This window comes from Petromyzon marinus, chromosome 34 (assembly GCF_048934315.1).
Source record: "Petromyzon marinus isolate PM22_M1 ecotype Great Lakes invasive population chromosome 34, UKy_Petmar_22M1.pri1.0, whole genome shotgun sequence".
Lineage (NCBI taxonomy): Eukaryota > Metazoa > Chordata > Hyperoartia > Petromyzontiformes > Petromyzontidae > Petromyzon > Petromyzon marinus.
This window is the reverse complement of record NC_133700.1, coordinates 12177422-12197650: the sequence shown is the minus strand read 5'-3', so window position 1 is coordinate 12197650 and position 20229 is coordinate 12177422. Positions and strand designations below refer to the sequence as shown.

General features: G+C 53.0%; 1 protein-coding gene across 3 annotated transcripts in view; it reads right to left on the bottom strand.

Moving 5' to 3' along the window:
- Positions 1–310: 310 nt before the first annotated feature.
- LOC116948728 (voltage-gated inwardly rectifying potassium channel KCNH2-like) overlaps positions 311–20229 on the bottom strand; it is a 166607-nt gene continuing 146688 nt past the window's right edge. For 2 of the 3 annotated variants that reach the window (XM_032965750.2, XM_032965751.2), the window contains 9 exons: positions 13953–14152; positions 12551–12637; positions 11003–11168; positions 9907–10100; positions 9104–9212; positions 8191–8338; positions 5650–5822; positions 5179–5332; positions 311–4461 (listed from right to left, as the gene is read on the bottom strand). In XM_032965750.2, coding sequence (XP_032821641.1) covers positions 3996–4461; positions 5179–5332; positions 5650–5822; positions 8191–8338; positions 9104–9212; positions 9907–10100; positions 11003–11168; positions 12551–12637; positions 13953–14152 — 1697 coding nt within the window. In that variant the 3' untranslated portion in view covers positions 311–3995. The remainder of the gene's footprint in view (positions 4462–5178; positions 5333–5649; positions 5823–8190; positions 8339–9103; positions 9213–9906; positions 10101–11002; positions 11169–12550; positions 12638–13952; positions 14153–20229) is intronic. The other variant, XM_076071722.1, reaches the window with a different exon arrangement.

Genomic DNA, 20229 nt, shown 5'->3' with positions numbered 1-20229 from the left:
ATACAGGGAGGGCGGCTCGATCAAAGACAAATGACTACTCTTGTCGTGTATTCCTTTTTGTCAATTCTCTTTCTAAACTTACCAGCCACCGAAACGATTGAGACAGCTCACCCGGCACGTGCCCTGGACAAGCGATGGAGACTGGCAAGCGACGAGCATCGGTAAACCGGGGGGTACGGTGGTCGCTGGGACGCAAACTCTGTCGCCTTGCTGCGGCGAAAATTGTTCATGGGTGAAACGACTGCAATTCCCAACTCCCCCCTCACCGCCCCCTCTCCAGACCCCAGTAAAAATACAAACAAGTACATGATACTTGCAAAATCCCATCTGCATTATTATTAGTTTTCACTCAAACATTAAAAAAGTGTCCACAGGAAATAAATTACATGTTAATATTACACACGGTTGTAGAGTATTAGGTTAAAATTTGTATGTACATCACGTTTTTTTTCAAGAGCAGTAAAAAAATGCATTCTTTTGGCAAGTGATACAGCTTTAAAGGTCTAACGTAACAGCAACGCTGTCAGCGTTCACCGTTTAAATACAGCCCAAAACTATTCATACAAATCAACGACGGTGTCACACTAACGCGTCATTTGAAACCGGCGTATTACAATTTTACCCATAAAGCAAATATCGTGGGTTCTGAAGGTTTCCTGCCCCCAAAAATAAAAATATTTTAAATGTATATATCATGAGCCATGTTGGACAATTATTGAAATTGAAAAATTTCGTTGTTTATAATTCAATTATGTCATTGCCTAGACTCGACTAAGCCAACATTAATGGACAATAACACCAAACATCGACAAAGCATTCTTAGTCTAAACGTCTGCTGTTAAAACAGCCGTTAAAGTGTCCACGAATTTATGAAATTATTCAGAAAAGATAGTCACTTTGCCATCTGCGTAGACCTTTAAATCCTCTAACAGGTGGTTGTGGTCACACACACACGCGCTCACCTGAAACAATATCACATTCAATATAAAATGGAAAATATCCATGGGTTTTTTTTGGGTCATTTTTTGTTTAACGATGAAATCTGATTACTTTAGTTGTCCTGTGCAAAAACGCATCGATATACGTTGTACGATGGTTTGATTATTGCGCATTCCACGGTAGCAAGCTTTGCGATCACACGAGCGAATAAACATGAAAGGCAAAAGCGTTTCCCACTGTCATTCACCAAAAGCTGCTCATCCGAGCCGCGGTCCGGATCTACAGGAAGTGATCATCGGTTGGATCTGTACGCAGGAAAGCAGCCTCAATGGATTTCAACTCCAAAGCACATGGTAGGGATGCATTGGAATGTAGACTTTGCAGTGTGGTCCTACTGAGAGTGTGCAAAGTAGGGAAAGAAGACAACACTTGGGTGAATAAGGTTGTGCTGCGAACATCGTTGTCCGATTTCTTTTTTTTTAATTTAGCCCGCGGGAGGGAAAGTTGTGTGTCGATAGGAACTGTACAAAATACAGTCCCGGCTGTTTTCCACATCCTGCCTGATATGTTACAAAGTTGATAATCTTCATTAGTCGTCGACCAAAAACGTAAGCGTATAAACATCGGCGTGGTTACATTCAAAGCCAGAATAACGTTTAAAAAATATATATACATGCAATCTTCTACCAAGACTTCCTTACAAAAATTATAAGCCAGATTTTCAAGAACACTGAAGATGCAACTTGCTCACGACACCCAGATACTGAAGTAGTCTCCAGGCTACATTGCTGTGAAATCGCGAGGGACTTGTTTGACCGTGCCAGAACAGTGCATTGACACGCAAGGTGCAACGTCGCATTGTGCCTTGCTTTGACTCTGGGCAGACACAGACACGTGTGGAATTACGACGTTGCTAATCCCACAAACCACACCTGTTATCTTGGTAAGTGCCATCGTATATATAATGTATAAAATACAACTTTTACAGCTAACCGAGTTTTACATAATTTAACAACGCCTCTCTTATCTCTTCCACAGCCCACGTATCACCCTGCAGCCAGACACATTTTAAATGTGCAAACCTGGTCAGTTTGATTTTTGGTATTTAAAAAAAAATTGTTCATAATAGGGGCATTACCCTGATCCGTGTGCAATATTTATCCTTAAACAGATTCTGCCACTGAGTTGGCAGCGGCAGACGCGTCACCTGTGTGTGTGACCAGCAAACACAAACCTACATTCGGTGACGTGCAATATCTGGACCTGCCACGGGAGGGCCTCGGTAGCTCCCCCAGAATCGACAGGCCTGGCCGTGAAAGGCTTAAGAAACAATCTGCATCTGCTAAAACAAAAATAATTAGAAATTATGAAAATGTGAATGAGACACGGAAGTTATTTTTTAAAAATAATTTATAATATTTGCAAATTGACCAACTGGGACATTTAATATTTGCAAATATTGCAAATAGTCTCTCTGACTGCAGCGGGTTTTGCAGTCTTGATACTGATGTGGGTAAGGCTTCAGGGTTCTGGACATTTTTGCTGTCCGATTCCGTTTCACCCATCTGTGGTTTAGGATGGGTTCACGTTTGCTGCTGTCTGATGGGCAGCTCCCAGCCGTGGTGTTCCCTCTGCCAGCGGCGGGGGCGTAGTTCTCGAGTGCGGAGGAAATGCAACTGCACAGGACGGGTCACAGGGGTTCTGGTACCAGACTACGAAAGAAGGAGGAGGAGGGGGGGGGGCGTAAATTTACCGGTTTCACTTCACAGGGCGGCGACACGGCAGAGCAGTAGCGCATTTGCCACTTGAGCCCCGCAGACGCCCTGGTTAATACTGCCGGTGTATACTGCATGCCGTTTGCTTCACAGTAGACATTAAAGATAACGTGACGTTATTCATTAAAAGAGCAGGTCACGTGTGTCGGCATCATGGTCCAATTTTGCCAAATGTAAAATTTACCCAGAAATCACAAAGAGTGGAAAAAAATTGCCCCCCGCAAGGTAGCATACGACTGCAGAGTTTGTGATCCTTGAGCTACGAGAATGGTGCAACAATCCCAAAGTACTAATGGTTTAATGATTTATATTAATTCCTGGCACCAGAGCCCATGCGACTCATGCTACGCCCACTGCCCAGCAGAGATGTCCCCTGCACATCCCAGGCTGTGATCATCGCGTGCCCCCAAGCATGCCGGTTTGTGCTGCCCGCCGTCTGTGGAAGGCAGCCCGCTCCCCATTTCACTCGGCACCCGTGCCACATGGGGAGACAAACCAAAGTGGGACCGACACGGAGAGGAAATTACACTGCGTTGACGGAGTTCGATCGTGGTCACGTGGCACACCGTCATGAATCACGGAGCGGAAGCCTCCATTTGACCGTGGCATGGGAGACGCTGCTCACACGCACCGCGTTCGTCCTGCCGTGCTGTACATCTATGTGGCTCTGTGTGTGCTTTTCAAAATCTTTGGTGCGTCCTGGTGGCACACTCCACCTCTATGCAACTTGCACGAAAAAAGTTAACGACTAACAACACTAAAGTGGGTTAAGTCCAATCAGCAGTTGTCAAAAGCAGCTTCACGATAGTAACGTGGAGTCAATATTGGGTGGCAGCCCTGGACTCGAATCCAGCGGCTCAGTGCTCTAACACGGCCCCATACTTTTGTGAGCAACCCAGAAATGTTTACGTCATATACTTGAATGATATGGCCATTTTGACCGGCTACAAAACGACAATCACGGGGGAAGAAACATTTATTTTAAGCAATCCCTTCCGCTCGTTTTCTTGCATCCATGACCTTGATTCAAGTGAACAGGCATTCGTGTCAACAAAAACTCCCCCCTGTCCCTTGTGCAGGCATTCACATTGTAGTTGCGCTATGTACACATTTAGACGTGGGCGACGTTTCTGTTGTTGTGGCGTTTCAAACGCGACATTTAAAAACGTGTCTCTTGCTTCGCTTCATTTGCTGACGTTGTTTCGCAGCGGCGGTCCAGAAGCCCCCCCCCCCCCCACCCCCGAGTTGACCGGCTTCCGAAGTCGACCGCTGGCGGCGGAGTCACGACGAGTCGGCGCTTTCGCTCGTGCCTGGAAGACTAGGGACGGATTGCCAGCGTGACGGATTGGAGCGGTCCGAGCTAGCGCCGTCCGTGTGCCGGAACGACACGGAAGAGCGGCGCGCGGAGCGCGCCGGCGACGCCTCTTGACGCCCCGCGACCCCCGCGACCCGCACGGGACCGGCGAGCGCCCGGGGGGTGAACGCGCTCGGCGTGAGCGGCCAGGGCGGGGAGGTCGCGGCGACGGAGCCCGGGCTCCAGGCGCCGTCCGCCGGGAGATCCAGGGGGTGCGGCGGGGCCCTAGCGGGGGGCGGCGGAGGGGGAGGCGGAGGGGAGGAGGCGGGCGTGTCGGGGGATCGCGGTGCGGGCTCCGGCGACGTGGGGCTGTAGGCGGGGGGCACCGGAGCCACGCGCCGCTGCAGCAGCTGGATGATGGAGCCGAAGTCGGTGGCGATGCGGGACTCCAGCCTGCAGGGACGACGAGGCACGCGGAACCAAGTCGTGCACATGCACGGCTCTTGTTGTCAATCCAATGCCCACACTTAACCACCCTGGTCAGTGTGGGTTTGGTGAAGTCACAGAGCACGGACGTGGAAGCACAGAAGTGGAGAACAACTGTGGAGTTTGCTACACTGCCCTCGACTGCCCATCTCGCAGCCACGCGGTAGCCTATGCACAATCGGTGGGCACCCATCCCTCGAATCGGTGGGCACCCATCCCTCCAATTGGTGGGCACCCATCCCTCCAGTGTCCAGGCTGAAACATGCTTTAGGTTCCTAGGCCTGGTGCGATGGGGTGGCGCATTCCAGGTGGTTTGGCCACATGCTCGTACAAACACAGGTGCGGACACGCAACAATGCACGCACCGCTACACGTGCGAACATGCACACAGGCAATATACACGTGTATTTACACGCACACCTAAACTTACCCATCCACACATACATACATGCACACATACATTCTATACATGTATACACAGAGTTATATATAAACACATACACACGTACCCATATCGTGCATGCTAACACACATATGTACAAGGTGATACATATACCAGCCCCACTTAAGGGTGAGCCAATGACCACAGCCAGCTTCCGTTACAATAAATTTCCCGCACACAACTCTGCTATTTATTTCTGAGCTAAATCCAACCCATGCAGGTTGATAATTAATGTACCGCACCTGTTGATGTGTGTCTGCAGGAGCTCGATTCGGTCCTCGATAGGCAGAAGTCCGATCCGTAAATCTGCTCCAGTCTCCGTTTCCAACAGCCCAGTCCGCTTCTCCCCAAGATCCGCTCCGCCAGCCGCCCAGAAGTTGTAAACCTCTGGGACATCTGCGTGCGACAAAGGCAACAGGTTAAGCGGAGCGAGCTAGAATCCATCTGAGAGGCTCTCTGCACCGACTGGCTTGTCCAGTTGTAGCCCAGGAATCAATGGGGTTTGTTGTCCAGAGGACAATCACTATTGACTTCCAGCGGCATGGTCACCAAACCCACGCTGACCAGCGCGGTGAAGTATGGCCAAACTACCCCCGCGTCGTGGGGCGGCCTTCGCCAAGCAGTGGATTGACGGAGGGCTGCCAATTATCATTCATCGATGATACAATTTCCGACTGTGTAATGTTACACACTTGCTGACACCGATGGCGCACCGGCAAGGAGGTTGCAGCGGCTGCCCGAGATGGCCCCGCTGGAGAAGGGGTCCTTGCTGGCGGGCGTCGAGAAGCCGTCTGCGTTGCCATTGATGGTGCCCGTCTTGGGCGACGGCGACAGCTCCAGGAGCTGCGTGGACGCCCGGGCCACCCTCTGCGCCCGGCTGCTTGACCTGGCAGCGCGCAGCCCCGATACATAGCCGCAGCCACCGCGGGCTCGTCACACTGAGCTCGTGATGCAGCACAACCGTCGTCACGCTCGCTATATACAGCGGCTCTAGGAAGCACACCCAATCTCCAGTGCACGTTTGCTTTTGATGCCCACAATGACCCCCACAAACCTAAATGAAATAGTTCAAAATAACGATTAAACACCAAGAGTAAACAAATCACAATGTCTCTCTATTCACATGAGCAAAGGGACTCTGCGGCACTGATCCAGTCGTTGAAATTCCACATTCCCATGGAGGATGGCAGTCTCTCAACGAGATATCCGTGCTGCCGAATTGCCGCAAGGCGTCGTTGGTTTGATCACACGCAGGAATGTAATGGAAGGAGTTAACCGATGAGGAGGCTTTCAACTTGCAACCTTCCCATTGTGGGTCAAGGGATCTGACCGCAGCCGTGGGAAGCCTCGCCGTGGCCCAAGACTTATTTCCCCAGAGGGTCCTGCATGGGACGCTTGAGCGAGTAGGTGACGGGCGGTGGACCGCTTTGCCCGGGGCTTCATTTCCACACCCAGCAGACCACATCCAGTGTACCTCTCGCTATGGCTATTAGTCACGTGCCACTCAATTACAGTCTACCTGCAATGCAGAAACATCCTGCAGCGCAAGGCTATTGGCAGGAGGGGGGTGTTGTTGCTCCGATGTGATTCCTACCCAGTTAAGTGCGGCATCACACCACTTTACGCACTTTCGCTGCAATGCACTCAACCTACCGATACCCAGTCCTGGCGTAGGCACCGTGTACCTCGCCATCACGTACTCGAGAGTTACCAACTTAGCCATTAAGACCCAACATTGTTTACGTTGCACGGTGAACATTCAGCCGCCATATGATGCCCAAGTGTTAGCGTCTCTGACTGGCTAAAGTGTTTCTCATGTCTACTCCATTAATGTTTATTTCCCAACATACCGTACTTATGGTGACTATTTTTATACAAGTGTAAACTATTTTTTACGTGATAAACAACTAATAAAAATACACATAGTATAACAGACAAGCTAATATATCTTAACATATCAATAATGATCACTTTCCTTTCACACCGATGGTTGTGCAGTGTTGATGCGCAACAGGTTACTGATCATCCTCGGTCTGGGTACTGAACCACATTACCATCCACCATCCCATCTCGAGTAGGAGTTTAACACGTGGACTATCTCCACCAATATTATCCATAATAGAGGTTTCTTTAGGTTAGATCGTGTAAATATAAATGTGTCATTAAACCCGCCACCATCCGACACAGCCAATTATTAAGGTTTGTCACGGAACCAAAACGTGCCAATTTGTGACTAGTACAGCACACATCCGGTGTGTTGGAGAGTAAACCCACAAAATGTACAATGCTATGTTGGTCAGACAGGATGAATGATCAGCAAGCGACTAAAAGAACACCAATGGAATACGAAATACTCTCAAACACGACTGTCGGCATTGGCAGAACACACGTGCCAACAAGGACACGCAATTGATTTTGATAATGTTGAAGTTCTGTACAAAACGAGTTACTACTGGCCAAGACTAATTAGAGAATATATCGAAGTTGAGAGAAATTAAAAAATAATTTTAACCGTTTGGATAGCTACAGGCTTAGTGCTGCTTGGAAGTGAATCAAGTAATACTGTACATTGTTTAACTGCATCCCTATGCACCAGGTCACCATACGTCGATGGTGATTAACTGAGAGAGGACAACAACAAGTACTACAATTTCCGTGCACACAAAAACGGCAGGATGTACATGCACAGTGTATGTTGATTACCCTATGAATGACCCAACCGGTAATGGATACCCATTGCAATTTACATGGATACATTAACCACCCCCCCCCTTCTCTCTAGCCTCCGCACCTGATTGGCTCACAAGTGACGACATCACGTTTATCCCTCTACTTAAGAACGAAACAGGAGGATTTATCCACACCTGATGATGTTAGTTGTAATTGTAAATGTTGTGGGTTACTCTCCAACACACCGGGTGTTTGCTGTACTAGTCACGAATTGGCATGTTTTGTTTACGTGAAAAACTTTACTAATTGGCTGTGTCGGGTGGTGGCGGGTTTAACGACATATTTATGTTCACGCGATCTCACCGAAAAAACCTCTACTATCGAGTAATAGTAGCTACTAGTAGTAGTAGCTACTGTTAGTGGTAGCAGGGTGTGTACCACAGGGTGTGTACCACGTTACGATCCACCGTCCCACCTCTTTGCTTCGGTTTACATTCTGGTTTTCAGGAAGGCACCCTGGCCATGAACCAGGTCAATGCCTCTCATCGTCGGAAGATGGTGCCGCGAGAAACTGCTGCCGTTACCCGGGCGAGGAGAAGCTCACGTCCCCGACCTCCGTGCGCTTCCCCCGGGCCTGCTGCGCTTTGGGCCGGTGGTTACAGTTCCGCGTCTGGCCGTCCGTTCGCGATGTCACGTCACTATCATCATCCTCGATCCGCTTCTTTTGTTTCCCTGCGAACACGGGACGGGCGCGGATCCACGATTAAAACCAACGGTGGCGGCGTGATGAGTGGTTCAGGGCGAGGGTGCTCGGAGATAAACCGCAGTGGGCCAAGAGGCAGTTGTCGACGGCCATTTATTCGTGCAGGAAGGCCTCAACGAGCCTCGACTCTTTTTCAGGAGAGTGTTGCATTGGTTAATGAGTTGTTGGCCTCATCCGAGAGGAAACCGGGGAAAACCCAAACTCGGCGAAGATCCACCACGCTTGGAATGTAAATGGGCCCCACCGACCCATGCAATGACGGGAACCTTGTCTCAAGGTGGCGGCTTTCGAGCACAGGTACGTGTCTTGGACTCACCCTGGTCCCTCTGCTGTTTCTGAGGCGATGCCTCAGAGCCACACTCAGGCAGGGGGTGGCAGTCTCACTGATAGCCTCCCAGATATGTTCAGTCCAAGACTTTTCTTAAATGATGTCAAATTGTAAAAAAGTAAAAAAAAAATTGTCAATACTTCTTGATGGATATTTGACTTAAGATACAATCAGTGTCACATTTTGACAATCTGATGATACATTTTCTTTGGCGGAACGAGTGCCTTTAAAGACACTAGAAACCGCGTGGCACGATTGGGAGCCCTGGGTGTGTGCCAAGGCAACCCCACACGAACCCACATGACCCCACACGAACCCACACGACCCCACGCGAACCCACGCGATTCCACACGACCCCACGCGGCCCCACGCGGCCCCACATGTGGCCCCATGCGGCCGGCCGTACCGAGGCCGACTCTGTTCCACAGCGACGACCGCCGCCTCCTTCGCCGTGACGCCGCCCCCTCCCCGCTGCCGCCCGAGTCCTCGCTGGAAGAGTCGGGGATCATGTCCACCTTTGGCCGGGGGGGAGAGGGTCGTGGGATGAATGCGACGCCAATACATGACACAGACGCACCGCGTCTAATCACATCACGAGTACGATGCTTGTAAACGCAGGAAAGTCTGACAGCTGAGCCTCATGAATCTGTTTCAGGAGGGTCCTGCCAAGTTTTCACAGAAGGAGGACGATGATCGCTGTGTAGATTCCAAACGATTGAATTATGGGTATTTTTTTGTAATTTGGACTGTGCCCCTGGCACATGGCGTCTTTAACGTCCATTGTGAAGCAAACGGCACGTGGTTTTTTTATGGTCGTATGTATGTTGAACTTCTGATCTCGTAAAGGAACATAAACCATCACAGGAACTCCGGTCATCCTCGCAGTGGCTTTTGGCTGGCCATCGAACAAAGACGGTGATCACCGCATCGCGCGCTTTCAGATGCGCTTCTGCGGCCGTCTGGAATTTTATTCCTCCCGATATTATGAACCCATTGGAGTTGTGCACTTTTAAATCTAGATCGAAAACTAATTTCTTTAGAAATGCTTTTTGTGTTTAGTTTGTTGTCCTTCCCCCGCACCTCCATTTGACACGGTTGGATACGTACGGTACGAAAGAAGTTCAACATACACACATCGCATACATGCTCCGTACATACATACATGCACACATACAAACATGCAAACTCTGAGACCCGAACTGCCCGTACGTCGCGCAGGTTGAAGGTGATCTCCAGGTTGCGCCAGAAGCACTCGGAGAACTCGGGGTACATCTCCAGCACCTCGCACAGGTCCTCACGCAGGATCTTGTGGAGGTCGCAGTACGTGAGCGCCCGCACGTCCGCATTGGACTTGCCGGGTTTGCTGCACACATCCAGCGGCTCGCCGAAGATGTCGTTCTTGCCTGGAAGAGAGGCGACCATCGACGCACAAACGCGTTGGTCCAACAAGCCGTCGATCCATCGGTTAACCCACCAATCGATCAATCCATCAATGTAGCAAGCCAGCAAGTCAACAACCAACCATTCACTCATTCCATTAATACGTAAAGCCATTAACCAATCAATCCATCGTTCAATGAACCATTCATACATTTATCCGCCAACATAACCATCAGCCAATTAAACCATGAACCCATTCAGCCTTCATCTCAGTAACTCACAATTCCATCAAACCATCAGTAACCAATTCAGCAATGCATTGACTCATCAACTTATTAAGCCATGAATAAATCAATGCATCAGACATCTACTCATCAACTCAACAAACCAACCAGAAATTCATAAACTTATCAATGAAAAAGTGAGCATTTCCTGGGTAAACAAGCGTGATATTAACTATAATTATTATATCTCAGCTGATTAAGGATTTCCCCGCATCTCCCCTCTGCATCTCAAACTAAACTAAAACAAAACTATTTGATTTTAGCAGGAAAGGCCCACTAAGCTATATAGCTCTTTTTCAGAAGTAACCTGGCACAAATGATAGCTCAACAAAGTGGCTTATCATCACGTGGACATTTATAGCAGCCAAATACTCTAAACCTGTGGTGATGTTGATTCTAAATGTGGAGGGAAATAACGGAGGAACCGGAGAAAAATCCACGCGACCACGGAGAGACAAAGAACACGCCAACTCCAAATATATAGCAGCAGGCGTCAGGGTCGGGATCGAACCCACAAACTCCTGCATACCAGGCGAGGTAGTTAACATCTCCTAGCCACGTGGCACCCCCATCTCCCCCGCATCTCCCCCCCCGCATCTCCCAGGAGCGGACGTTCCCCCTGCGCCGCGACGCGCACGCACCGAGGATAGCGACGACGATGTCCTCGCGCAGGATCTCGATGGAGCCGCGTGAGATGAAGTAGAGCGCTCGCAGAACGTCCCCCGCGTGCACCAGCGTGTCGCCGGGGGGAGCGTGCGTCGTCTTGAACTTGAGCGCGAGGGCACGCAGGCAGCCCTTGCTGGCGCCCTGTGGGGGGGGGGGGGGGCACGCGGCATGGAGGAGGGGGGGGGCGTGGGGGGACATGGGGGGACGTGGTGAATGAGGAGGAAAGAGGAGTTAACCCAATGGTCACGCGAACTGCGGTCATCCTCACAGCAGCGGCTTTTGAATCGCCATCGAACAAAGACAGTCACTCATAATAGAGTTTTCTTTGGGTTAGATCGCGTAAATATGTAATTGCGTCGTTGAACCCGCCACCACCCGACACCGCCAACTAGTAAGGGTTGTCACGTAAACAGAACGTGGCAATTCGTCACTAGTACAGCACACCGGTGTGTTGGAGAGCCAAGCCACAACATTTACAATCTGAGTACGACGTTTCGCCAGTAATTACAAGTAGCTTCATCAGGCGACAGTACTAGTGACGAATTGGCATGTTCTGTTTACGTGACAACCCTTACTAGTTGGCTGTGTCGGGTGGTGGCGGGTTTAACGACACAATTATATATTTACGCGATCTAACCCAAAATACCTCTATCATGGATGATATTATTCGCGAAAGTCACTGCATCGTGCGCTTTCAGATGCGCTTCTACGCCCGTCTGTAACGTTCTTCCTTCTGATATGAGGAAGTCACTCGATTGAAAATATTTTTTTAAGAACTGCTTTTTGTGTTTAGTTTGTTATCCATCCCTCGCACCTCTGGCTACGTACGGTGCGAAAGAAATTCAGCATACACACACACACACACGTACATACTCACAGCCCTGTGTTGCTCAACTGTACATCAGCCTGCAAGCCAGCCACTTTTATATTCATCAATTACGTAAACTTGGTCGAATTGTGCTTTTGGTAATAGTTTTCAGAATGACTGTGGAGCGACCCTGGGTCGTATTCGTCTGCGACAGCTGTCGCCAGCAGATGGCAGCAGCCATCGCGCCGTGCACGCGCGCGTGGCCCACGGGACTCCACCTTCAGGGGCAACGTCGAGAGCGGTCACAGGAGGGACGATGGGACCGGCCGTGAAAGGGTTAAATGTCGCTTTCTATGTCGAATCGCGAGAACCACTTAATCACACCCACGAACCCTCCCATCGCCGCGGTCGTCACTCAATATCGAGGCTGCACTTCCCATGCAGTGCGTCACGAGGCACCCTCAGACAAGGGGACCAAGGGGACCCTCCCCCGTCGCCCCCCCCCCCCCCCCGTGACAGCTGTCCCTGCGAGTGACAAAGTGGACGCGGCACTGGGAGCGATGCTGCTCCGTGGCTCCCAGCTCATATTCGGCAAAGAGTTTGGACCGTGAAGCCAGCCCACACGGAGCGCTCTTTGAGAATAACGCCACGGGATCTTTCGCGTCCACTGCGGACTGGACGCAGCGCTGCCACGTGGACGTGGCGCCCCACGCACCTTGAAGGCCCTGCAGTTTTCCAGAAGCGTCCGGTTGAGATGCAGGCAGATGTCGGCCTGCAAGCAGTCCGGGAAACCCTTGAGCACCTGCACGCACACAAAGATAAAGGTTCCCGTGCAGTCTTAGGAATCCTTTGAGGCAAGTGCTGTTAGCGAGTACCTATAAAGACGAGGGGGTGGGTGGTCAGCACCACGCCCTGCCGCCTTTGTCTTCCTTGTGGTGATCATTACACACCACGCCATTTTAGGCTGAGTCGACCTAGGCGCAGGACAGTTGAGATAATCGTCACTGTTGTTGGCCGTGAGTGTTAATGGACCTTGGGTCGCTGGGTTTGTAGCGCAGTGCGCTAACCGTTGCACCGCTGCTCCGCACATACACACAAGCGTGTAGGCGACTACGATCGACCCTGTGCATCGTCTAGCAGAGGGATTTCAGCTGCTCGCAGAGCCTGACGATCCCCGCTGCGGGGTGCAGCCACGGGGAGATGGATGCCTTGCGGAGCCCGTGTGTGTGTACGTGTGTGGCGATGAACACGCACGGCCTTTTTGTAAGTCAGCTGCTAGATGAAGGCCTCTCTAAGTCGTGCGTGGGTGTCGTGAGGGTTATTTGAGGTGGGTGGCAAAATACGCGGGAGCATTATAAACACGGTGCGGCAGTGACTTGGCAGCACGGCCCTATGCTGCCTCAATGCAGCATAGCCCCACAGTCATCTGTGTTATGCATGGTGGTTGCCCATCAGGGCACCTTACCCACTCACTCACCAATCCCACCTCCTCTCCCACCCAGCCCACCCTCACCCATCCACGCACCCACCCAACCTTCTCATTTACCCATCCACAACTCGCCCACCAACCAAAGTCACCACCTCACCTGACCATCTACCCAACCTCCTCACAGACCGACCCACGAGTCGTCACCCATCCGCCATCCTTCCCCACCCACACAGTAACCAACCTGTAGACTTGCCCAGACACCACCAGACTTCTGGTTGTCTTGAGCAAAAGTAAAGCGTTCCAAAGCTTGGAAGCATTTATGCTCCTGTTAACACATGTTAACACTTTCGCGACCAATATCATTCATAATACAGGTTTTTTGTGTTATATTGCATAAATATAAATGTGTTGTTAAACCCACCACCACCCGACACAGCCAATTAGTAAGGTTTGTTTTGTTCTGTTTACGTGACAAACCTTACGAATTGGCTGTGTCAGGTGGTGGCGGGTTTAACAACACATTGATATTTACACAATCTAACCCAAAAAAAACCTCTATTATGGATCTATGCCCCTGTCCCGTTCCCTTTCTGCCACAGCGTGCACCGATGCCTTCTTTATTGAGGGCGATATTGACACGTAAAATAAAGATCGATCGATGGGACCGCCACGGCGCCCCTGCACTCACCATGTTCATGTCGATGCCGTTGGTGTAGGACCACGCGTGCTGGAAGTACTCCTCGAGGCGTTGCCGCAGGGGGTTGGGGATCTGGTGGAAGCGGATGAACTCCTTGACGCGCAGCATCTGTGTGTGGTAGCGCGCCGTGCCGGTGTACAGCCGCTGGATGATGGCCGACACGTTGCCGAAGATGCTGGCGTACATCAGTGCTGCGGTGGACAAGCGGTGCGGCGGTTAGCGGTGGTTAGCGGTGGTTAGCGATGGTTGGCGATGGTTGGCGGTGGTTAGCGATGGTTGGCGATGGTTGGCGGTGGTTAGCGGTGGTTAGTGATAGTTGGCAATGGTTGGCGATGGTTAGCGGTGGTTAGCGATGGTTGGCGATAGTTGGCGATGGTTGGCGGTAGTTAGCGGTGGTTGGCGGTGGTTGGCGATGGTTGGCGGTGGTTAGCGGTGGTTGGCGATGGTTGGCGATGGTTGGCAGTGGTTAGCGGTGGTTGGCGATGGTTGGCGGTGGTTAGCAGTGGTTGGCGATGGTTTGCGGTGGTTAGCGGTGGTTAGCGATGGTTAGCGGTGGTTGGCGGTGGTTGGCGATGGTTAGCGGTGGTTGGCGATGGTTAGCGGTGGTTGGTGATGGTTAGCGGTGGTTGGCCATGGTTAGCGGTGGTTGGCGATGGTTAGCGGTGGTTGGCAGTGGTTAGCAGTGGTTGGCGATGGTTGGCGATGGTTAGTGGTGGTTGGCGATGGGTAGTGGTGGTTGGCGATGGTTAGCGATGGTTAGCGGTGGTTGGCGATGGTTAGCGGTGGTTGGCGATGGTTGGCGATGGTTAGCGATGGCTGGCGATGGTTAGTGGTGGTTGGCGATGGTTAGCGGTGGTTAGCAGTGGTTAGCGATGGTTAGCGATGGTTAGCGATGGTTGGTGATAGTGAGCGGTGGTTGGCGATGGTTGGCAGTGGTTAGCGGTGGTTGGCGATAGTTAGCGGTGGTTGGCGATGGTGGGCGATGGTTAGCGGTGGTTGGCGATGGTTGGCGGTGGTTAGCAATGGTTAGCGATGGTTGGCGATGGTTAGCGGTGGTTGGCGATGGTTGGCGGTGGTTAGCGATGGTTAGCAGAGGTTGGCGATGGTTAGCGGTGGTTAGCGATGGTTAGTGGTGGTTGGCGATGGTTAGCGGTGGTTGGCGATGGTTAGCGGTGGTTAGCGATGGTTGGCGATGGTTAGCAGTGGTTAGCGGTGGTTGGCGATGGTTGGCGGTGGTTAGCGATGGTTAGCAGGGGTTGGCGATGGTTAGCGGTGGTTAGCGATGGTTAGTGGTGGTTGGCGATGGTGAGCGGTGGTTGGTGATGGTTAGCGGTGGTTGGCGATGGTGATCGGTGGTTGGCGATGGTTAGCGGTGGTTAGCGGTGGTTAGTGGTGGTTGGCGATGGTTAGCGGTGGTTGGCGATGGTTAGCGGTGGTTGGCGATGGTTAGCGGTGGTTGGCGATGGTTGGCGATGGTTAGCGATGGCTGGCGATGGTTAGTGGTGGTTGGCGATGGTTAGCGGTGGTTAGCAGTGGTTAGCGATGGTTAGCGATGGTTAGCGATGGTTGGCGATAGTGAGCGGTGGTTGGCGATGGTTGGCAGTGGTTAGCGGTGGTTGGCGATAGTTAGCGGTGGTTGGCGATGGTGGGCGATGGTTAGCGGTGGTTGGCGATGGTTGGCGGTGGTTAGCGATGGTTAGCGATGGTTGGCGATGGTTAGCGGTGGTTGGCGATGGTTGGCGGTGGTTAGCGATGGTTAGCAGAGGTTGGCGATGGTTAGCGGTAGTTAGCGATGGTTAGTGGTGGTTGGCGATGGTTAGCGGTGGTTGGCGATGGTTAGCGGTGGTTAGCGGTGGTTGGCGATGGTTAGCAGTGGTTAGCGGTGGTTGGCGATGGTTGGCGGTAATCAGCGATGGTTAGCAGAGGTTGGCGATGGTTAGCGGTGGTTAGCGATGGTTAGTGGTGGTTGGCGATGGTGAGCGGTGGTTGGTGATGGTTAGCGGTGGTTGGCGATGGTGATCGGTGGATGGCGATGGTTAGCGGTGGTGAGCGGTGGTTAGTGGTGGTTGGCGATGGTTAGCGGTGGTTGGCGATGGTTAGGGGTGGTTAGCGGTGGTTGGCGATGGTTAGCGGTGGTTAGCGGTGGTTGGCGGTGGATGGCGGTGGTTGGCGATGGTTGGCGGTGGTTAGCGGTGGTTGGCGGTGGTTGGTGATGGTTGGCGGTGGTTAGCGGTGGTTGGCGATGGTTGGCGATGGTTGGCAGTGGTTAGCGGTGGTTGGCGATGGTTTGCGGTGGTTAGCGGTGGTTAGCGATGGTTAGCGGTGGTTGGCGGTGGTTGGCGATGAGTAGCGGTGGTTGGCGATGGTTAGCGGTGGTTGGCGATGGTTAGCGGTGGTTGGCGATGGTTAGCGGTGGTTGGCGGTGGTTGGCGATGGTTAGCGGTGGCTGGCGGTGGTTAGCAGTGGTTGGCGATGGTTGGCGATGGTTAGTGGTGGTTGGGGATGGGTAGTGGTGGTTGGCGATGGTTAGCGATGGTTAGCGGTGGTTGGCGATGGTTAGCGGTGGTTGGCGATGGTTGGTGATGGTTAGCGATGGCTGGCGATGGTTAGTGGTGGTTGGCGATGGTTAGCGGTGGTTAGCAGTGGTTAGCGATGGTTAGCGATGGTTAGCGATGGTTGGCGATAGTGAGCGGTGGTTGGCGATGGTTGACAGTGGTTAGCGGTGGTTGGCGATAGTTAGCGGTGGTTGGCGATGGTGGGCGATGGTTAGCGGTGGTTGGCAATGGTTGGCGGTGGTTAGCGATGGTTAGCGATGGTTGGCGATGGTTAGCGGTGGTTGGCGATGGTTGGCGGTGGTTAGCGATGGTTAGCAGAGGTTGGCGATGGTTAGCGGTGGTTAGCGATGGTTAGTGGTGGTTGGCGATGGTTAGCGGTGGTTGGCGATGGTTAGCGGTGGTTAGCGATGGTTGGCGATGGTTAGCAGTGGTTAGCGGTGGTTGGCGATGGTTGGCGGTGGTTAGCGATGGTTAGCAGGGGTTGGCGATGGTTAGCGGTGGTTAGCGATGGTTAGTGGTGGTTGGCGATGGTGAGCGGTGGTTGGTGATGGTTAGCGGTGGTTGGCGATGGTGATCGGTGGTTGGCGATGGTTAGCGGTGGTTAGCGGTGGTTAGTGGTGGTTGGCGATGGTTAGCGGTGGTTGGCGATGGTTAGCGGTGGTTGGCGATGGTTAGCGGTGGTTGGCGATGGTTGGCGATGGTTAGCGATGGCTGGCGATGGTTAGTGGTGGTTGGCGATGGTTAGCGGTGGTTAGCAGTGGTTAGCGATGGTTAGCGATGGTTAGCGATGGTTGGCGATAGTGAGCGGTGGTTGGCGATGGTTGGCAGTGGTTAGCGGTGGTTGGCGATAGTTAGCGGTGGTTGGCGATGGTGGGCGATGGTTAGCGGTGGTTGGCGATGGTTGGCGGTGGTTAGCGATGGTTAGCGATGGTTGGCGATGGTTAGCGGTGGTTGGCGATGGTTGGCGGTGGTTAGCGATGGTTAGCAGAGGTTGGCGATGGTTAGCGGTAGTTAGCGATGGTTAGTGGTGGTTGGCGATGGTTAGCGGTGGTTGGCGATGGTTAGCGGTGGTTAGCGGTGGTTGGCGATGGTTAGCAGTGGTTAGCGGTGGTTGGCGATGGTTGGCGGTAATCAGCGATGGTTAGCAGAGGTTGGCGATGGTTAGCGGTGGTTAGCGATGGTTAGTGGTGGTTGGCGATGGTGAGCGGTGGTTGGTGATGGTTAGCGGTGGTTGGCGATGGTGATCGGTGGATGGCGATGGTTAGCGGTGGTGAGCGGTGGTTAGTGGTGGTTGGCGATGGTTAGCGGTGGTTGGCGATGGTTAGGGGTGGTTAGCGGTGGTTGGCGATGGTTAGCGGTGGTTAGCGGTGGTTGGCGGTGGATGGCGGTGGTTGGCGATGGTTGGCGGTGGTTAGCGGTGGATGGCGGTGGTTGGTGATGGTTGGCGGTGGTTAGCGGTGGTTGGCGATGGTTGGCGATGGTTGGCAGTGGTTAGCGGTGGTTGGCGATGGTTTGCGGTGGTTAGCGGTGGTTAGCGATGGTTAGCGGTGGTTGGCGGTGGTTGGCGATGAGTAGCGGTGGTTGGCGATGGTTAGCGGTGGTTGGCGATGGTTAGCGGTGGTTGGCGATGGTTAGCGGTGGTTGGCGGTGGTTGGCGATGGTTAGCGGTGGCTGGCGGTGGTTAGCAGTGGTTGGCGATGGTTGGCGATGGTTAGTGGTGGTTGGGGATGGGTAGTGGTGGTTGGCGATGGTTAGCGATGGTTAGCGGTGGTTGGCGATGGTTAGCGGTGGTTGGCGATGGTTGGTGATGGTTAGCGATGGCTGGCGATGGTTAGTGGTGGTTGGCGATGGTTAGCGGTGGTTAGCAGTGGTTAGCGATGGTTAGCGATGGTTAGCGATGGTTGGCGATAGTGAGCGGTGGTTGGCGATGGTTGACAGTGGTTAGCGGTGGTTGGCGATAGTTAGCGGTGGTTGGCGATGGTGGGCGATGGTTAGCGGTGGTTGGCAATGGTTGGCGGTGGTTAGCGATGGTTAGCGATGGTTGGCGATGGTTAGCGGTGGTTGGCGATGGTTGGCGGTGGTTAGCGATGGTTAGCAGAGGTTGGCGATGGTTAGCGGTGGTTAGCGATGGTTAGTGGTGGTTGGCGATGGTTAGCGGTGGTTGGCGATGGTTAGCGGTTGTTAGCGGTGGTTGGCGATGGTTAGCAGTGGTTAGCGGTGGTTGGCGATGGTTGGCGGTGGTTAGCGATGGTTAGCAGAGGTTGGCGATGGTTAGCGGTGGTTAGCGATAGTTAGTGGTGGTTGGCGATGGTGAGCGGTGGTTGGTGATGGTTAGCGGTGGTTGGCGATGGTGATCGGTGGTTGGCGATGGTTAGCGGTGGTTAGCGGTGGTTAGTGGTGGTTGGCGATGGTTAGCGGTGGTTGGCGATGGTTAGCGGTGGTTAGCGGTGGTTGGCGATGGTTAGCGGTGGTTAGCGGTGGTTGGCGGTGGATGGCGGTGGTTGGCGATGGTTGGCGGTGGTTAGCGGTGGTTGGCGGTGGTTGGCGATGGTTGGCGGTGGTTAGCGGTGGTTGGCGATGGTTGGCGATGGTTGGCAGTGGTTAGCGGTGGTTGGCGATGGTTGGCAAGTGGTTATCAGTGGTTGGCGATGGTTTGCGGTGGTTAGCGGTGGTTAGCGATGGTTAGCGGTGGTTGGCGGTGGTTGGCGATGGTTAGCGGTGGTTGGCGATGGTTAGCGGTGGTTGGCGGTGGTTAGCTGTGGTTGGTGATGGTTGGCGATGGCTAGTGGTGGTTGGCGATGAGTAGTGGTGGTTGGCGATGGTTAGCGATGGTTAGCGGTAGTTGGCGATGGTTAGCGGTGGTTGGCGATGATTGGCGATGGTTAGCGATGGCTGGCGATGGTTAGTGGTGGTTAGCAGTGGTTAGCGATGGTTAGCGATGGTTAGCGATGGTTGGCGATAGTGAGCGGTGGTTGACGATGGTTGGCAGTGGTTAGCGGTGGTTGGCGATAGTTAGCGGTGGTTGGCGATGGTGGGCGATGGTTAGCGGTGGTTGGCGATGGTTGGCGGTGGTTAACGATGGTTAGCGATGGTTGGCGATGGTTGGCGGTGGTTAGCGATTGTTAGCAGAGGTTGGCGATGGTTAGCGGTGGTTAGCGATGGTTAGTGGTGGTTGGCGATGGTTAGCGGTGGTTGGCGATGGTTAGCGGTGGTTAGCGGTGGTTGGCAATGGTTAGCAGTGGTTAGCGGTGGTTGACGATGGTTGGCGGTGGTTAGCGATGGTTAGCAAAGGTGGGCGATGGTTAGCGGTGGTTAGCGATGGTTAGTGGTGGTTGGCGATGGTGAGCGGTGGTTGGTGATGGTTAGCGGTGGTTGGCGATGGTGAGCGGTGGTTGGCGATGGTTAGCGGTGGTTAGCGGTGGTTAGTGGTGGTTGGCGATGGTTAGCGGTGGTTGGCGATGGTTAGCGGTGGTTAGCGGTGGTTGGCGATGGTTAGCGGTGGTTAGCGGTGGTTGGCGGTGGATGGCGGTGGTTGGCGATGGTTAGTGGTGGTTGGCGATGGTTAGCGGTGGTTGGCGATGGTTAGCGGTGGTTAGCGATGGTTAGCAGTGGTTGGCGATGGTTAGCGGTGGTTGGCGATGGTTAGCGGTGGTTGGCGATGGTGAGCGGTGGTTGGCGATGGTTAGCGGTGGTTAGAGATGGTTAGCAGTGGT